Genomic DNA, 20,494 nt, shown 5'->3' with positions numbered 1-20,494 from the left:
AAAAATATGAAAGTTATCATCCTACAACTGGTGTCCACATTGGTTACATGGATAGAAAAGTGAATGCACACACATGCTCACTCACGAAGGTCATGGTCGAAGCAAGCTGTAAATTTAACCATGACTTCACTACTACTACCATGATGCTGTACATCAGTCAGTATTTCTGTGTGTTCTGTGAATCCAATAAACACCTGTCACATAAAAACATCATTGTGCTGCTGTTAAGTATGTCCCTCTACTCCCGGAGTGGGTCTTCCCAGAAACCAGCCTTATCCAGAGAATATACTATTTTGTTATGTTTACCGTACTGTATGTATGTGCAAAATCACTGCACCAACATACAGCATAAACCTGGTGCACAAACTAAGTCATGTGATTTTCAACAGCTGGAAGTACATTGCGATCAATCATTTTACATAACCAATTGAGCAAATTACTATGTGTAATTGAAAGGGGTCACTAATAGTAAGAAACCCTCATAGAATTATCGCCAAACTCTGCAGTAACCTTCAGCCCTACGGAGACTTTACATTTTTTAATTTGAAATTTAATTTCAACCTAATTTTTAGCCACAGCAGGCAGCTGCAATCAGCTAAAAAGCTGTAATCAGCTAAAGCTGTAATAATACTGTATGCTACCTGTCCCTCGACAAAACTCAGACAGAAAAGTAGCAACTAGCTGGTGAAAACAGTGGAGAATTTACCCTAGCTCCTTAAGCGCCAGTTATAGTTCTCAAGAATTTGTAGAGACCAAACAAGAGCTAAAATAATATAACTAGAGTGAATGTTAACAAGAAGCACAACGCAAAAGGAATGTGGCTCTGTCTGCTGGATGTTCAAAATTGCAAGTTTGGATTCACCAAAATAGTTTTATTATGTGATACTTTATGTCAAGTATACCAAGTCAATTGATGCAGCTTAATGCAGCTTTAATTCATGCCTCAAAATCCATTTATTATAGAATTGCCTAAATGTTTTTTGGTCTTCAGATGTTGCATTCATTTAGAGTTAATGAGAAGTATTTTCTTTAACGCTTCTTATTTATTAGCTTGTATTGTGTCTGAGTTATAATTCAGCTGTCTTCTTATGTAATTTATTATTTATTATTAATAATATATGTATTATTATTAAACTTTATTTATCCTTTTTTAATATTGTCTTTTATAATCATATTTTAACAGTCCTATTTCCGCATCTTGTCATTTCCTCTCTGGAAAGCACCATGGTTCTAACTAAAAAAGTGCTACTTAAAAGAAAGAAGAAATGCAAGCCTAGACACAGAGACGACATGTTAGAGTTACAAACTTGTACCTGCAAACGGACCTTGACTTAGAGGTAGCATTACAATTTAAGGTAGTCCTTTTCAGTACTTACAAAGAGGTTGTGACAACTTAATCTGGTTCCACACTGCTCTTCCTCTCTGAAGAAAACGTTCAGACATCCTAATGGCCCGAATAGGAAACAGAGCAAGGTATATTTGACTTTTTGTAATCTTGAGTGGTACTCCTAAATACTGAAATCTGACTAGCCGCTCCACTGTGTCTTAGAGGCAGTGCCGCAGGCAGTGCTACGACATGACAGCAATTCTAATGAGACCAGTATTCATCGCTGAGGGCAACACACACACACACACACACACACACACACACACACACACACACACACTCTCCTGGACCAGCCGGCAGATTGGTTTCACCACTTCAACAATGCTTTAATTTATTAGCTCTGTTTTGGTCTCTGCCAATTCCTGAAGGAAATAGCTGGTTCTTTAGCAGGGAAAAGCTCCATTATGTTGACCATGCTAGTCACTTACTGTGTGTATGTTGTTTGATGCTCAGCAGGTAGTGTACAGAGCTGCCTCCTGGGAGCAGTAAGACTGATCCAAACAGCCAGTTGTGGGTCCGAAAAACCAAAACAATGAGTTAAAAGAAGTTATGTAGCCCCAAAGAGCTGAGGGGAAGTGGTGATAATTATCTGTGGCTTTGTCACTTTGCAGGACTTTGCTTTTCATTATCTCCCTCTTCCCTTACGTATGTTATTGATTTAAAAAGGCTAATCAATTTGCATTGATGGCTTTTAACTCATCAGTGTTCTTAATGAATGAAGTGAGATACTTCATTACTACGACATCAATCTGAGACTCATTGTACTATGAAAAACATATTTAGTTGTGTTGAAAAATATGAGGTTGAAGTTGAGTAAGAAGTTTTAAATGTTCAAAGATAGTTTCTGTATTTAATATTCTACCAATAACATAGAAAAGTAGATTTCACTTGTGTTGTCAAAATAAGGGAAATTCTGAGTTTGAAAACCCGTTTTAGACCTCTAACAGAAACCAGGGCACCATTGAGCAGGTTGGCCAAGGACTAGCAGTGATAGAGATAAATCCAGTATTACTCACGGTCTTCACAGTGAGACAGCTGCTTTGGGGCTAACGCTTATCAGACAGCAGCAAGCAGGGTGTCTCTCTGTGATCTCAGTTGCTCCCTGAAGCATTTGTGTGTGTGTGTGTGTGTGTGTGTGTGTGTGTGTGTGTGTGTGTGTGTGTGTGTGTGTGTGTGTGTGTGTGTGTGTGTGTGTGTGTGTGTGTGCGTGTGTGTGTGAGTGTGCACACCGATTTTTCTCTATATGCAAACTCTAAAATGAAGGTCGCAGACACTTAAGGAAAGACTTGACGATGCATTCACTGTCTTTGCTGCCTGTGTGAGTTTGTTTGACAACTGTTTTTTTTGGCTAAAGGTCAACATTGAAGAGTTTACTCAGTCTAGTAGGGGCAATGATTTGGGGTCAATCTTTTTAGCAGCTGGAGCAAAAGTTTAGGTTTGGTCTAAAGAACATATGAGGAATGGTTTGGGAATGCTAATTGGTTCAACATGTACAGTACGTTTTGTATTTCCAGCTAAGGAGAGTAGATCATCTGACTTAATATTACTGAAACACACCCAGGACGATTTTTATATTTTCAAGTTATGGAATCCACATCATATTCCTGAAAAAAGTCATGGCAACACAAGTAGCAGTATGGTGCTTAACAGAAAGAAAATGTGTTAGTCTTAGTGATTCCTGCAAGATTCTTGTTTTTTTCTGGCAACTGGTTTGGTGATTAGCAGTACCTGCTGTAGTGTTTTGCAGAGGCCACTCACTGACACTTACTCTAGCTTCATACTGTACATTTATTCTGCCTTATCTCAAGTAAACTGCTGTTATTGCTATCACTATAACAGAATAGAGGACGTTTTTCTCAGTGAACAACACATGGTACTAGCAGTAATAGGATAACAAGTAAGATTAAAACATATTATAATCATCTAGTTCTGAAACCCTGGTATCATATTGGCTGGATTTAGACCAGGCATAAAGTGTGTTTAACAAAGTTTGCAATCATGAGACAGCAGCATATTTACTCGGTCACATCTAATGTTTAAAATTACAGGTGATCATGATGATCACTTTTCTTTAAAAAAGCCCTTTTTTACACAGCATTAAAGTAAAACAGTATGTTTGTAGAACAGATAGATTTGATTGTTACTTTATCATAGGTTCACATCACATAAAAACAAAAACAAAATTTCTCTTTGCTGCCTGTCTGGGCCAGCTGTTAACAGAAGCACCTTAAAGTGCAGATATTATGCTCATTTTCAGGTTCATAATTGTATTTTGAGGTTGTACCAAAATAGGTTACATGGTTTCATGTTCAAAAAACAACATATTTTTATTGTTCCGCATATTGCTGCAAAGCCTCTTTTGACCCTGTGTGTTTAGGTCTCTGTTTTAGCAACAGAGTGAGATGTCTCATTTCTATACTATCTTTGTTGGAAATTGCACATGCGCCCGAGCTAGATAACTCTTTCTCTAACTTTGGTCAGTCCAAGGCAGGATTAGCTGGAAGACTTCTTCTAGACGAGGGCCACTTGTGGAATACCTGCAGAACATGGAACAATATCTTTTTTTGTAAGTTTGTATGTGCGTGGGAGTACCAGAGACACAGAATAACACCACAAATCCCAGAAAAAGGGATTTTTTCATAATATGGGCATGCCTGCATAGAGCTCACATTTGTGAGGCAAAATATTCCCCCCTTCTCACTTTCTGAGGCCTGCAGTTCAGGTTTTTCGTACTGGTGTGATGCTGAGGATTTGTACTTTCAAATGCACTTAATGTAAAGATTCCTTTACTCAATATGCTTGGCAACCGAGTGAATTTTCTAGAAGACTGGAGAATTTACATCTTCTCAGTAGCAAGTCATTTTGACTCTTAGTTAGGCAGTCTAATAGATAGGCAGATAGACAGACGCACAGACATAATGTAAGGAAAAACAGAATTGTCCCAAGAGACAATGAGGGAACGTAGCAAATAAAAATAAGACAGGAAGAAAACATTCCCATTGTCACATCTACTGAGTGTTACATCAGGTTGTGGGACAGAGAGCCTAGTTAGGTTTTTTAGAATCATTTCCCTCCCTGACTCTGTATGTCGCCATTCTGTACAGAACAGTCTACACCCAGCCACACTGGACCACAAGGTAACACAACGGACAGACACCGACCTTTCAAACCTGTTCCCAACTCCCCAAACACACACACTATACATTAGATGCAAATATAGTAAAAAAGACAAAGACATGCAGATGGAAAAAAAAAAACATCCCATCCCTGTACATGTACATATAGAGAGAGGTGCAGCAACGACGTGCATGCTGAGTCATCACATCATGCAGCTGAAATGTCTGAAATAAATACTGAATCAGACTGTTCCACCTGTGAAGATTATGTGAATAAAGCTGTAAATTCTGCATTTGCAGCATACATGTCTTGAGATAAAGAAGCAAGCCATAACCCACCTCTCCTCTTATTTGTCCCTTTCTCCCTCCATCCTGCTTTCTCCAGCTTCCAAACACTGACTCGCTCTATTGCGTGTTGCAACGGCCACCTTACTGCTGCACTCTTCCAATGCAAGGTACACAGTCGGAATATATTTTGGCACCAAATAGACAAACACAAACACTCCCAATTCCACATTGCATCTCTCTTCGTCAATGACAGCTGCACACACAGATGTATAGCACATGAAAAGCCCCCTCTTCCCACTGCAGCAGAGCACTCCTTCTGTCTCTTTTCGCTTTCTTTCACCTCAGTGAGCTGCCTCTTTATCTTTTCCAAAATCCTCTCTCTTAGTCCCCCTGAGCAGCATCTCCTGAGCAGAATCTCTCAGTCCCTTCTCTCAATTCTCACCAAAATGATTTAAATGTATCCTACATGAAGGGGAACACGAATGTCTCTATAAAATAATGGTTGTTGAGACATTTCAATAAAATCTGTGGATCACTAAGTCAGTACTAGGCATCATCCTCTGGGGACCATGAATGGCAATCCATTGGTTGTTGAGATTATTTCTGTCTGGACCAGAGTGGTGGACTGAGCGGGCTGCTAGTTTCACTAGAGAGATAAAAGAGCCCTGTATATGATGTAATTGAGATCAGGGGCCCTATCTTGCTCCTGGCGCAGTGCAAAGCCCGACGTAAGCGTCTTTGCTAGTTTAAGACCGACGCAGTTGTCAATTTCCTGTCCAGCGCCCACGTTGTTTAAATACCAAATGCACCTGTGCCCATCTTTGCGCCCATGGGTGTGCTGATCTAACAGGGAGATGTGTTCAGGTGCATTCTTGGCATATTGCGAAAGGTAGACTTGCCATTGACCAACAAAAACCTGGTCTAAAGTTGATAATGAAGCATTTCATTGTTATTTTAACAGTGAAATAGTGAAATGCGCCTAGGCTCATGCACATTGCACGCACACTATGCTTGCTACACACACAAGATGAAATAAATATATATGATCTGCTTGCATTTTTTCACTTCACGCACAAGCAGATCAGTTTCTCATCCTGAAAATCTCTCCTTCCTGCTTAATCCATTTTAATAGCGATGTGCCAAGTTACAAACACGCCTTGCTTTTAAAGGGAATAGAAGATGACACTCTGATTGGTTTATTACATGTTACCCCTAAAAAACACACCTATGATTAATTGAGACACTAAGTACAACCCCTTTGAACCATGCGCTCGGCGCACAGACCCTTTTTTCCACCTTTAAACTAGCGAAAGTGGATTTGTACACGCCCTAAACGCCCACCTGCGCCAGACGCTTCACCCTGGTACTGTCTGTTTTCGGGAGGGAGATAGAAGGTGTCTGTTCCACCTTCGTGACAAATGGGATGAAGATGTCAGTGCTGGTGGATATCAGAACGCTGGTTCCCTCATTAACAGGCGCACGGAGGATAAAAGGGACTCGTCCTTGGCCTCAAAATAACAATGATTACATGTGATACTGGAGCCACCCGTGGCTGCAGGCCGAGAGAAGGACAAGGCAAGACCATGTAGGAAGAAAAGAGCCACAGTGCTCACTCAGAAGAATAGTTGAAGTATCACTTTTCCCCCATCCTATTGTCTTGATCTCTTTTTATCACATTTTGTGTTTGCTTCTCAACCATCTGAGTGATTTATATTATCCAATCTGCCTCCTTCATGTCCCACTTTCTCTCTCTCTTTCGGCTAATCGGTGGGTTATTTTCGGTTAAATGGTTAATATGGGTGAGCTGCCCCAGTGAAAAAACAAAAAGCCGGGATTGAGCTTTCATATCTGTTGTAAAGCTAGTGTTAAATGAGTGAAATTATGCAGTGTACTATTCAGTCAGGTAGCAATAATGAATTGAAGCCAGTGTTAAATCCCTTTCATGCCCAGTCGATGCAGACTACTCGTTCAGACCACAGACTGGTTATCTAACTGGCTGAATTGAGCATTGTCAAGGGGGGGATTACGAATTATGAATAAGCGAGTGGTGATGATGAATATAGTGGAGTGAATGGCAGCCTTTGTGGAGCAAACAGACCTCCTTGTTGAGTAGTGGGAAACTGCCAAAGTGGAGGAAGGGTTTTCTGAGGAACAAAAGGGACACGTATTACACACAGCAACAATGCAAACACATGCTCGTGGCCATTTTTGTTTTCTGTGGAGCAGGTTAAGGATCATTGCAGCACCACGGCATATTTGGAAGATATCCAGTTGGATACTTTGATATACTGTAGCAAAATACCTTGAAAAATATCAAATGAAATGGAATTGATAATATTATTAATTTATTATATATTATGAATAACACGTATTTGCTTTCTTATCAAGAGTCAAATGAGTGAATCAATAGCAGCCTGTTAGCTTAGCATAACTGGACTTGAAGCTGCTAGCCCTGCTCTTTTTTGTGTGTGTTGTTTTTATAGACTTAACAAACAACACATAACGGGTAATATATTAACTTTAGAAGAGCTGGCAGGCAGATTTTGTTACCTTCCTAAAGAGCAATGTTACCCCAGTTTCCAGTGTTTTTACTTAACTAAGCCAACCAGCCACACCTTCATTTTGAACACAAAAAAGAGCAGGTTTTTTTTATTGGCATGAAAGCAAATACATAACATATTTTCCAAAATGTGTTACTATTTCTATAACTTGAAAGTTGAAAATTGAATCACTAGGACACAATAGTACTTCATATTCAGAGCACACAGAGGGTCACCGGAGGACCTAACAACTCAGGCATTCAGAGAAAACAGACTCATACATTTTTAAGGAGCTTTAACATCGAGCATTAGTGTGTAATTAGATCTAGTTGCTGTACATCTGACTGACTGTGCCAGAGTCAAACACACACCTTTTGTCTGGGAAAGTTGTTTATTAGGTTAATTAAAGTATGGGAAGAAATATAGAAATTAGATTGCTTGTGATAATTTATAATCATTACATGATCAGGCACTTTAGTGTAGTGATATGTTCCAATAAGCGTCAAGCAAACTGGGTATTTCTATTTACATCAGAAATTGTGCTGGGAGCTATAGTAATTGAAGAAGAAAGGATAATAAAAGAGTGGATTTAGAGAAAAGATACTGAGAGTCTGTCAGTCAGTCTCATGGCTGTGGATTAACCAATGTATGTTGGTATGCTATTCTATTCCTGGACAGGAAATATGGAAGGGAGGCTCTGAGTCCAATCAATATCCAGAGGAACCAGTGATTGTTGTACATTACTACACCATTCCCCCCATTTCCTTTCCCACTCAGTGACAAGCAGAGGAGGACATCTTTAATGACTTAGTCAGCTTTGATTTCTGGCCTTTCAAAAAAGAGCTTGAGAAAGATCTATGCAGCATTTCATTCTGGTTTATTTAGCTTTGGAGTTTTTTCTACAGAGGGATGTTACACAAGTTGTACTTTAAAAGCAACACAGGAAGTGGAATTCTTTTTTTTTTCAATAAAATGTATCATGAAATGAAACCAGTGTAGGATTCAGCCAACTAAACTCAACTGATTTTACAGTTTTTCTGACGTTGCATATTGAAGCCTCCTCAGTTAAAAAAAGAGGCAAATTAATGACCCTTCTCTATGTGAATGGAAACACACTCAAAGACCTTCACACAGACAACAGGCTGTTGAGACCTGTATGGCTCAATAAGCAATGATCAGGAGGAAAGTGAAAAACTGGAGATATTACAGCAGTGGAAATGCAGCTCACTTTTCTTGACAATTTCTTCATGCATCATCCAAAACATTGCATAATTGCAGCCTTCTCATAGCACTTTTCCAAGGGACATGACAGGAGTAAAAGCTGCAGCAAGCAAAACACCAGCACTAGATCCTTGATTCTCCAAGAATATGACAAAAAACGTGTGTACGTAAAGCCAACAAAGATGGCATGTTGCTGCAGACAGCATGCAGAGTATATGTTCTTTTCATACAAGATGGTGTGGAGTGAACAGTAAACAAAAAGACAAAGAAAAAGGAGAAAATATAGGGACAAAGGCAGAGGAAGTATATGAGACGGAAACCGAATAACAGCCTAAACTACTGTTGAAGGCGTACATCAGTCAACATTGACAATGTGCAAATATGTGAGCTGAAACAACATGTCCCTCCTTGGTTGTGAAAAGACTTTTACCACATTCAAATTCTTAATGAAAGCATGGTCCAGAATCTGACTGAACCTTTCAGATGAGGATCAAATATGCCAAACATAAGTGTACAAAAAAGGGAAGAGTAAAAAGAACAACTGAACAGCCAGCTTGGTTTCAACCAACGCTTCCATAGATATCAAGCTGAATTATGGGAACTTGTTTAGTAAAGACATCAAGAATATTTCCACTCTATGAAATGGTGCATATAAAATAAAACAAGTACAGTCTTTGGTTTTAATGCTTCACTCATTGTAAATACTAAGTGGCTTCAATGAAAAGCTGGAACAAGCTGATATACAAATACTGTTAGACTATTCAATATTTTTTCCATCCAAAAAACTACTTCAGGGTGATGTTAAAGAAATGTAAGGGCTAATCTATGGTGGTTAATCTTTTAGCAAAATCATTGTTACTTTGTGTACCATACTAAAGTAAGTTAAATGTAATAAAACATGTAAAAATTTACATTTTATGATAAATGATTTTCTTAAATCTAAATCAACAAGGAATACAGATTAAAAAGGAAGGACAGAAAAAGAAAATTAATTAATTTTAACAGATTTATTGAGGTGAAATCTCAGGGTAGGACCCTTTGCCATGCTCGAATGTTATCTACAGCTGTGGACTTTATGCTAATATACACTACCGGTCAAAGGTTTGGGGTCATTCACATAATTCCATTGGACTCCATTATAGACAGAATCCCAGCTGAGATCAGTTGCCTTGTTTTTTTTAACCAGGGCAGCAGTTTACAGATTACATTATGTGCTTACATAATTGCAAAAGGGTTGTTTAATGTTTTCTTAGTTAGTTTTTTAAAATAATATCAGATTAGAAAACAAAATGAGCATTTGGAACATTGGATGAATGGTTGCTGATAATGGGAAATGTAGATATTGCATTAAAGATCAGCCACCCACCCAGATCAGCTGGTATCCTGTCTATAATGGAGTGAAATGGAAATTTGTAAGTGACCCCAAATTTTTGACCGGTATTGTATATGAGCAGAAATTGCTGTTTGACCCATTACAGAGCTGCACATAAGTAACTCTCTCACTTCAGTCAGAGATAAACAGTAGTATTCTCTTCCTCATATGCACTAAACAAGCTCCCTTCCTTCCAGCACTACACCATTCGCAAACAAGAAAAAGGTGAAGATTACCACCTCTCTACCTATCAAAAAATTGTAAAAATATAGCGGCTAAATAAAACAATTCACAGGAGCGAGTTGAGAGGGAAACAAGAATCAGTGAAAGGATGAATACCTACAATATTGACTGTGCGTCAAGGCTCTGTGCTAACACTGACATGGGTAATATGTTGAGTTATTAGCTACAAGAGAAAGAGCTTTTCTCCCTCATGTGTTGTATGTTACACTTTCATAGCACTTAAGCCTTCTCAAGCTGGAGAGTAGGTAATGTTGAACGATTCCCTACGACTGAGGCTAAAAACAGCATTCTTCACCATGGTCATTGTACTTGTCCTGCCATTGCTTGGCAACTAAATCAAATCAAAGACCTAGTACAGTACCATTTTTAGCATAAAGGACAGGGTGACCGAATGCAAGTCAATCCTACTTTTTCCTTTAGGAATGCAATATTGGTTACACACAGGAGGAGGCTGGTTATTGACCTTGTTTTAATCCCAGACAACGCAACCTTAATTCACCAATAAGGTCTCTGCGACATGTCACTGCTTCTACACAAGGCAGGAGACAGGCGACACCAGCAGCACTCTCTCTCTCTCTCTCTCTCTCTCTCTCTCTCTCTCTGCCTTTTAGTGCATTAAGCTCTGGAGTGTGCATTATCATTTTCTGCTTACAGTTTGATAATCTTCACGGCTATAAATGGAAAAGTGTAAATTTCCAGAGAGCATGACTGGGGATTTATAAATTGGTTGGAAGCAAAGATGCATTATGGGTGCTGTGATTACGCCATTTGAAACTTGAGAATCTAGGGCAAGTGAAATACCACTGGCAAGACAAATGTTTTAAGAGAAGGAGAAATTTCCTACAACATACTGAACATATGAATTTGAGTAGTTACAGGGGTTAGTGTCTCCTGAAGGGGTCTGATAGTGCAGGTGGTACATGTATGGGATCATCTCTACGTTTAGAAAAACCCAAGCTAACAAGAATCAGGTAACAAAAGGCTGTTGGTCGGAGGGTGCGCCCACACAGGTCCTTACACCCTAAATGGATATAAGTTCAGCAACGGTGATGCTCTCGGTTTATTTAAGAATGTATTTGATGCAAGTAACACTCTCCTTTTTAAACACATGATGGCGATCATATCAATCATAGTCTTCTTCAAAATGTATAAAATGAATACCACACGGTGTGGAACTCATTATATGTGTAGGTAACATGAGGGCAGGGAACTGAATGATTGTAACTGATAGCAGAAAACTGAAGTTTAACATTGATGCAGAAACTGTATTAAAGGGCTTGAGTTACAGGAGGAATTGAGAAATAAGATAATGGAGGATTAACTGTTGTAAAGATAAGTTTTGACATAAATTTAGAATGTATTATTTCCTTTTAATTGTTCTCACTCAGGAATGCAGTTTCCAGTTTCACCTGGTTGAGTAATTGAACAATATTAAAAAACCATGTGTGCTGAAGGCTGGGTAATTGTATTAGTTCCAGTGTATGACTACTTAACTGAACCCAGATTAGATTTAAGTCACAGTTAACATGAGCAACATGACTTTTTGATGCTGAAACTACACATCTTGTAGGATTTAGAGATCATAATGCAGCCTGTATTTACTGGGGTTATCACAAAGGCTTCATCCAGAGCAGTAGTATGGATACTGGTGGGTTTTTGTGGCTGTTGTATTGAGTAAGCAGAGGGAGGTCAGGATGGCAGGATCTAGTAGCAAAGAGGTGAGTTAGAAAGGGGAGGGGACATCCCTGAAAGATGTATACCATCATACCAGATATTTAGGCAAATAGTATTTTTTAATACCCTCCTGTTCTCAATTAATATGCTAGGACTTTTAATACTGTCAGAGAAGGCTTCAGCTTACTGAGGCACTCGCCTGCGGGGAGGACCATGAGGTGATGAATCTTGTGTTTTTTGCAGCAGAAAGACGAGTTTGGGTAGTTTGAACGAGCAGCCACAGCCACTATGCCTGTAAATAGACCAATAAACAAGTACCGACCACAAAAAATAACATCTAATAAAATGATTGAACCACTAACTGCAGTGTTTACCTTCATCTGACCAGCACCTTCTTCACTCTAATGATTTTAATTATAAGGCAAGGCAAGCTGCTCATAATAAACATGAAAGCGTTATCACAGAAAGGAGCCAAGCACTTACATTTTATAGTTAGTCTGATGGTGGGTTTCATTTAATTCTATCATGAACTGTCTTCCCTCATCAAGAGCTGGTTCACCAAAGTAATCTGTGAGATATATGTTTGACCATTCAGATTAATAAAGCTCTAACATTACTAGCACCAAGGTCACCCCACATAGAGGTGATTCTCCTCCCTTGCTTATGCAGCTAATGTGCAACTCATTCTAGAGGGGGAGAGGAGACAAGATATCTCTGTGGAGCATTCAATGAGTAACTATGTAGATATGGGCAAAGAGATGCAGAGAGAGGAGAGAGAGTCAGTTCAGAGTCATTAGACACAACACACTGCTGTCATTATATCATACTGCATTACATTCATCAGCTCCTTCCTTAATGAAGCTGTGGGATGGCACAAAACCAATGGCTCAGTCTCTCTGCTGCTGTGAAAAACCGCTCATCTTTTGGGAAGTTCAGTGTGATTCTTTTTCCTCTCAACACTGCCCTGCCTTACACTGCTGTATTTAAAGCAACCTGTGTGACACTGAACCTGACTAAATCTGTCTGAAGCCAAGCTGAGGTATTCTACTGTGAGAGAGAGAGAGCTAGAGTCCTGCTGGCCAAGCTTCTGTAGATGAGTGCAGATCCCTGCTGAATACATTTTACTCGTGCAATTTGCAGAATGTAAATTATTATTAATTAATTAATGCCAAGCTTCAGGGATAAAGTTAAACAAGTTTACATTTTCAAATCACACTGCCTCAAAAAAGACCTGAAAACTATCATTCTAGATTGACTTTACCTGCTAAACCTGCACACTTTTGTATACTTGATTCATTGAAACATATTTTATATTTTGTAGCAGTTCAAAACCAGTAAAGAAATAGAGTTGATGATGCAGACTGTCCTGTAATAGCGATACAAAAAATAGAATTCCTACATTTTGAAAGGGGAGCTAGTGTCAAAACTGTTGTGCAATGCATTAATTACTGAGGTATTTCGGACACTGTCCTGGTAAGAGAAATTACTCAGTTGTCATCTCCGCATTATCTAATTAAGGCCCAAATTTCAGCAGCCCTCGACTTTGTGATTAGTATTAATTAAACTTAAACATGATTAAAGAATACAAGTCAAAATTGAATTTATAGTACAAAAGAGGGCGTTAAAATCGCACGGATGTTCAAGAATTTATTCAGAGACACAACATTTCAGGGCGTAACCCATCATTATTACGGCTTTTTTTCAAAGTAAGAACAAATCTCACACACGTCCTAAATCCTAAACCACTGTACTGTCTGATGGGACTGCCACAAATTACATGACCCCATTTCCATAACACAGAATCTTATCAACACTGGCCTCAGAGGTAATACACGCTAATTGGTGCGACTTTCACATTGCGATTTCTAATGATGGACGCTTAATTAATCTTTGAAAAACGGGCTTGTGATTGTTGGAGCTACAAAAGAAGACGGCTGGGAGGATCAAAGTTGTTCCAGTATACTGTGGAGGGATTAGGAAAATGTGGTGGAGGCATGGGGACGATCAAGCACCCAAGCCTCCAGTGAGCAAAATCTTTACAGGCTGCATCCAAAATCGCTGGAGAAATCATCCTGACATCCCACTGTGCTGACTGACGTTGATATGTGTGAGGGCAGTTATGTTTTATCATGGTAATCCCACTGAAGTCCCCAAAACCCATCCTTCTGCCTCATGACTCATGCTAAAAGCAGTTTTTATGGTTCTGCGTAGAATCGATGGCGTACCTCTGCAGAACCTTCTGCGTCTACGCCAGACCCTTTGCCGTAGCCGGATGTGCACATCTTTAAAAATGACACTACATGTCACGGCCACGCACGTCGCTTAGCCTTTGCTTGGATTTCCCCCAACTCATTTCCGGGTTCTCCTTCTCCATAAACAACATGAAATCAAGGAGAAGGTTAACTTTTCCTGCAACAGATTTCCCAACGTGGTCAGAAAGCACTGGGGAGACACTTTGTTTCTCTCACTATGACTCTAGAGTTACAACTTGCTCCAAAGAAAATTGCTGTCACTCTTTCACTTTCTCCCTCTCTCTTTACTTCTCTATCACCCACTCCCCACACACACGTGCGAGTTTGAGGCACACACCAACGCACAAGTAAACAAAGAGTTTCACGACTGACCCTCCAGAAACCACACCTCCTAGCGTTCTGGCAGTGAAATGCATTGCGATGCAAAGAAACACGTCACAACGCCATAGAAGTGCCGTAAGAGTGCTGTAGGAGCGCCGGCGTGGAGTTTACGCACAACCAAAAGGGCCTCAAGAAGGCAAGCGGGGGAAAGAGGTTTCAACCGGGCAATACAGTCACTGCTTATTACATTTCTGATACACATCTCACCTTTGCTCCTTTAACAACAAACCGTGATGTTATTCTTTCATTGTCTGGAATGCAAGTAATCTTCAGTATAGACATTTCACCATCACCATCAAATAAAGAAATAAAATTGAATTGAATTGAATTGAATTGAATAACCATTTATTTTTCTCCATCAAAATTCTGTCCACAAACAAAGAAATTGTTTCCACAAAAAACTATATTGGTTTAGAGATTTATTTTCTTCTTCTTTATTATTTTCTTTTCTTTTTATTTCCGCCACCATGGAGGTTATGTTTTCAGCTTGGTTTTGTTGGTTTGTTTTTTGGTTTGTTGGTTTGTTTGTCAGTCAGTAGGATTACGCAAAAACTACTTGCCTGATTTTCATTAAACTTGGTGAAAGGATGTAGCATGGGCTAAGGAAGACCCCAGTCAATTTTGGAGAGGGGGATAACACACAAAATATTCTTTACTTTCGTTAGCATTGATGGGGCATTTGTGCAGCAAATCATGTGATGGGAAATTCAACCTGCATTAACATTGTGAGAAAGGGCATGCCTTGGTGGCGGTCTGCGTTCTCTGACTGCCTTTCTAATGATAAGTTATGTTTTTGGTGGGGGTTATTTTATTTGTATTAGTTGAGTACTCGTTTGAGAAATGAACAGGTGTAATGAATGAGCAGCATGTGGAATGAGTGTTTGAAGCTTGTACTTACACTATCACTTGTCTGTGTGTGATTGTTTGACCCTGCAGTCTAAGTGAATTCCTGTTGTTTGTAATAATGTACTTACTTTCTTTCCCTCTCTTTTTGACATAATTTCCCCCAACTTAGTGATGTGCTGAAACAAAGTATCTCAAACCTTTTTTCAAGGACCCCAAGAAGAATTAGGCCAATGTATGTGGGGCTGAGTATCATTTACAATACTACCAAGACAAAGTTTTTGGTACTGATACCCACACAAATATACCCTACTTCAAAAAACATTAAACAGCATTTTTTAAAACCCCTTTCTTCATTTAACAAAATAGGCCAAAGTGTTTTTAAATTTATTCACACATGCAGACCATTGCCTAAACACAATTGGTCTATTTTTGCATCAGGAACAATCTCAACGAAAAAAGGAACAAGATTCAAATCCAGGCATCCAACGCCAGCTTTCAGTACATGACAGTTTTGGATACTTGTTGCTACAAATAGGTTTCAGTCACTAGAAAAAAGTATTAAGCTTTGTCACCCAGCCCTACACATTTTTCTTTATCACTGATCCCCCTTTTCAAGGGTTTGGTATCAGTAAACTCTTTTGTGAGGAGATGTTTGCTATCTGCTTGTACCCTTCTAGATGTAAAGTCCCAGTCATATATTTATACCCAGTACTGCTTCTAGCTAATAGAGTAACTGTAAAGTTGAACTAATCTTCACTTTGAAGACCCTCCATCCAACCCATTTAAGGAACTGTGGTGCACCAATGGGTGCATCAAGCTGCTCTTCTAGTCATCAGCTCAGGTTACCTCGACCAAGTGTGGAAAGGAGCGTTCATCTGCTGACAGCCCACTGCTCCACTGCATCACTTTCCCAGCAGTACAGCACAGGGAGCACAGAGGTAGTCTCTGCACCCGCACACAGGAAAACAACCGTGGCTCAGCAGCTGAGGCTCTCTACCCAGGCTAATATTGCGTTTTGTTCTAAAAATAACCTTAATTGCAATTCTTGCAACAAGACAACTATAAATTTGGCCTATCCTGATCCCTTTTCAGTGTCCTGGATTGTAAACCGAAATCATGGTTGTTATTTGTTATTGTTATGAAAGGTAATATACATTATACATTAATCCTATAATTTTAGGACTCCCTAAAGAATAATATACTGTAGGGACAGCACTGGGGTTAAAACCACACCTCGCAACGGTAGGCCTACCAGATTATGGCGATATTATTGTGAGAAGGGCAGCCTGTATAGCTTACCCTCATTAAAATGACAAAACATGCACCTGCTCTATCCAATAGCATGGCAACTGACGGAGGCAGTAACGTGTAGCTGTAGTGGTGTATAGTCGGGGCAGAATAGTTTAAAATCCCTAGATTGCATCTTGAAGTTAATAAACATTTGGTTTCCTGGCAGATCTCACAATACAGAACTGAACTGGAACCCCATGAATAAAAACAATCAATCGTAGCCTACAAGCAGCCTATAAAGATGCTTTGGGAGGGGGACTATTGCAGTTACTACAAGTAGGCTATTCCTAGAGATTACTGTGGAATTAGGTTTGTCATAGCTGAAGGTAACCAAGAATAAGGTCAAAACCAGACTGTGCCGAAATGTAGCCATTTTCCTAGTAGGCTATTTATGGTTAATTAAAAAGCACACCAAAACACAAAAAGCAGCTGCTATAGAAACATGCAACATAAGTCTAAGCCATTATTTGCTGGCCTTCAGTCTAATCAAGTGGTAATTTTGGGACGCCCTCGTGGAGACAAAAGAACAGTGCCGCGAGGTGATGATGATGCGGTGCTCTTCTCGTTTCCCAACATCACGTTCACCTGTCCCCTCTTCCTGTATGCGCTTCCTAAACCGCATCGTCCAAAGCGAAAGAGGCACACTCGACTCACCCAGTACCCCGGAGGAGGTTTGTGAAGGGGCAGCGCCCGGCTCCGGCCTCTCCGCGTCTCCCTGCTGCGCTCGGTGTCGGTGCCGGGAGCTCTCGGTGCCTTCGCCGGCAGCGGCCGCGCCACCGGCCACCGCCGCGGCAGCAGCGCCTGTCGCTGACGTCCCCGGGTCGGGCATGCTCTCTATCAGCGAGGAGCGACGCTAGATAAAGATATTCTCCGGGAAATTTTACAATGGTATCGCATCTCAAGAGAAGGGCAAAGCATGGGGGTATCGAGACGGCCGTCGAGGGTCCGAGTGAAGGGTTAAATGAGTGTGAACGTGAAGTGAAGGTTGTCGGTGCAGCAGCGGACCATCCTGGTGGTACTCTGGAGCAGGATGCGCGGATAGATGGAGAGCGCTTCACTGACGATAGAGGAGGGACAAAGAGAGAGAGGGCGGGGGTACGGGGGCTGGGTGACACACACAAAAACACACACACACAACTTGTAACGATTTACAATAGTAGCCTCGTGATTATGAGTATTGTCCCAGATTGTCTCAGCAGAACTGTAAAAGGGATTCCTTCATAAGAAATAAAAAACACGAGGTCAGGTCATGACCTAGCTTACCAACTTACAGTTATTTTCGATTGCTAAACCACAGTGGGCACAGATGGAGTCTCATGTCTAACTACTCTAAACTCTAACTACAGTCTGCACAGCAGCAGTTCAAGTGGACCAAACTCTAGTTTATCATTGCTAGGACACAGTTTTCAAAACTCTACACACTGCCCATGGCTTTAACCAAGACCTGTACAACACTATGGATTTACAGCACTTTGTTCAAATGCCCACACACTGCTGTCACAACTGTTAACCACACATTCAAAACAGAATGGATTTCAGTCTGGTGCCTATCAAACACTGCTGATTGCAATTTTATCTCCTTTTTTATACAATTACCAAATAAGAATTACAGTAAACATTTATACACTGGCGCAGACATGCAGACATCCAATGTGATGAAGAAAACTTGCTGCATGATGCTGGAGAGAGGCAGGATCCGATAGACTATTCTTTTGTTACTGTTATATACCTTTAGTTTTTTTCAGAAATTACCTAAATTACCAGAGACAAAATACTATTTTGAAGCAAACTGCTGATTTTCATTCCTTCCTGTAACCCTTACATAAAAATTGGTATATTGTAAAATCTATATTTTTTCTCTAAATAAACTATTGATTGGTGTGAAGTCACTCAAATTGTTCTAACTGTAAAGATGTGAACGTTTGTGATTTCTGTATTGGTGTTTCATGCTAGTGTTTTTACTCTGGGTGTGTTCTGAGTGACGCATAGTGTTTTGCTACACTGAGCCTGTTTTGAGATGTGTGTGAAGAGTTGTGTTGCTGGATATGAGTTTTGCAGGTGATGTCAACTGTTTAGCTCAGGTGACTGTTGGTAGTGCAGACTGGAGTTAGAGTTTTGCGCATGTGGTTTCAGTTGTGCCCACTGTCGTTTAGCAATTTAAAGAAAAAACTGTAATCAATGCACAGCTCGCTTTAAGACTTTAAAATAAATGTTTTAAGAACATAATATTGATACATATTTTTTTGCACATGTATGTGCAGCATCGCTGTCCTCCATGAGCAATTTATATTTATCGCCCTGCAGTGACCTCTGCCAGCAGCCAAGCTTCACATTGGTGCCAGAAATAGAATCAGCTTGGCTTCCTTGAGGCAAAACCCAGACACACCAAATGCATGGTATGTATTAATAGTACTTCTTTTGAGATTACCAACATTTTTGTGTTCTTTTACAGATTTATGTACCCACAATCATTGTAAACACAATAGTCTATTCATCAGCAGGTCTCTCATGGCAGGTGGTTTCTGCAGTTCAGTAGGTACACTATTTCTCTTCTGTGAGTGTGAATGCACTACCCTGTCCTGGAAGATTAAATAGGCTATATGACTTATTTATCAATGCAAAAAATCATCATCTTCATAGATTAAATTTTTAGTGACACTCAGGTGTAGTGACAAGTAGCCTATGTCTCTTCACTTCAGTCAACTGCATGGATACTCTTAAATAGACATACTGTGTATGCAGCAGCTGTATAATAAGCATAATGTTTGTGTTTCCTCAAACATTATGTCTGCTCACAGTTGTCTTATGTCTTTCACAATGAGCAAACATTAGTCGACCTAAAGCCTACACCCAAACACATCCTTCAAAACAAACAGTGATGGTGCAGGTTCAGTCGGTTTGTCTGGTTAAATGTTGGTTACATTTTTCTGGCTATTGTGTGTGTGTGTGTGTGTGTGTGTGTGTGTGTGTGTGTGTGTGTGTGTGTGTGTACGAAGGGTGGGTGTAATTTGAACAAAGACAACTTGGTAATTTAATTAGGTTTATGGTCTTATTGTCCTTTTGGTTTGAAGAGACAAAGATGTTTGTGTATTGATGGTGCTCAACAGCTGTGTGGTGGCAGCTGTCATGCTTTGCTCACACACAAAGCATTCTATACATTATTGAGATCTTAGGTTAAAGATTGTTCCACAGGCCTAAAACCATGTATGTTTAGGGTGGACACAATCTATCTCCTTTGCTCTTCTGGATGTCGTGTTACACTATATAGCCAAGCAAGCAGGCAGGCAGCCCTCCCCCTTGAAAAAGCTCAGAGCTCAGATATAACTCGTCTTCAAGCATAAATTCTGCTTACTCACCACCCTCTGGGCTGACAGATGCAAGGGGCTGCAGTGGTGCATACACACACACACACACACACACACACACACACACACACACAGAAATGTACCAGTGCATTTGCTCTGTATACATTCTCTGATATGCACAATGTATGTAGGCTATGATGGACTAGACCACACCACCAACCATTTTCAGTATAAGACAAAGACACAAAAATATGATGAGTGTTCATCTAACTTTGTGAAAATGATCTAAAAAGAATATTAGTTAAAACATACAGTTTATTAGATACATCTTGCTAAAGCTAAATCCCACTTTCATAAAGGTTACAATGTTCAGTTTTGGTTGGTTGAAACTGTTTAAGAGAGGAGCTGGTTTAACACGGTCATTTTAGAGACTGTGGTGGTGTTGATTTGTTATCATTACTGTAAAGGTGTTTTTTAAATATTCCTTCTACTTTTAAAACATAGATGTATATATATATATATATACAAAAATTCCCCTTTCACCCTTGTAGGGTGGTATGTGTCATCCTCAAGCTCGGG

At 39.9% G+C, this 20,494-nt stretch overlaps 1 protein-coding gene across 3 annotated transcripts in view; it reads right to left on the bottom strand.

Moving 5' to 3' along the window:
* ano8b (anoctamin 8b) overlaps positions 1-17,661 on the bottom strand; it is a 38,676-nt gene extending 21,015 nt beyond the window's left edge. The window contains exon 1 of one of the 3 annotated variants that reach the window (XM_034881065.1): positions 17,265-17,661. In XM_034881065.1, coding sequence (XP_034736956.1) covers positions 17,265-17,439 — 175 coding nt within the window. In that variant the 5' untranslated portion in view covers positions 17,440-17,661. Of the gene's footprint in view, positions 1-1,376; positions 1,545-17,264 lie in introns of those variants that run through there. The other 2 variants (XM_034881067.1, XM_034881066.1) reach the window with 2 other exon arrangements.
* Between the last annotated feature and the right edge of the window lie 2,833 nt (positions 17,662-20,494).

Source organism: Etheostoma cragini, chromosome 9 (genome assembly GCF_013103735.1).
Source record: "Etheostoma cragini isolate CJK2018 chromosome 9, CSU_Ecrag_1.0, whole genome shotgun sequence".
In the NCBI taxonomy this organism is placed as follows: Eukaryota; Metazoa; Chordata; class Actinopteri; order Perciformes; family Percidae; genus Etheostoma; species Etheostoma cragini.
Note: the sequence above shows the minus strand (reverse complement) of the source record. Positions and strands in the feature narration are given on the sequence as shown.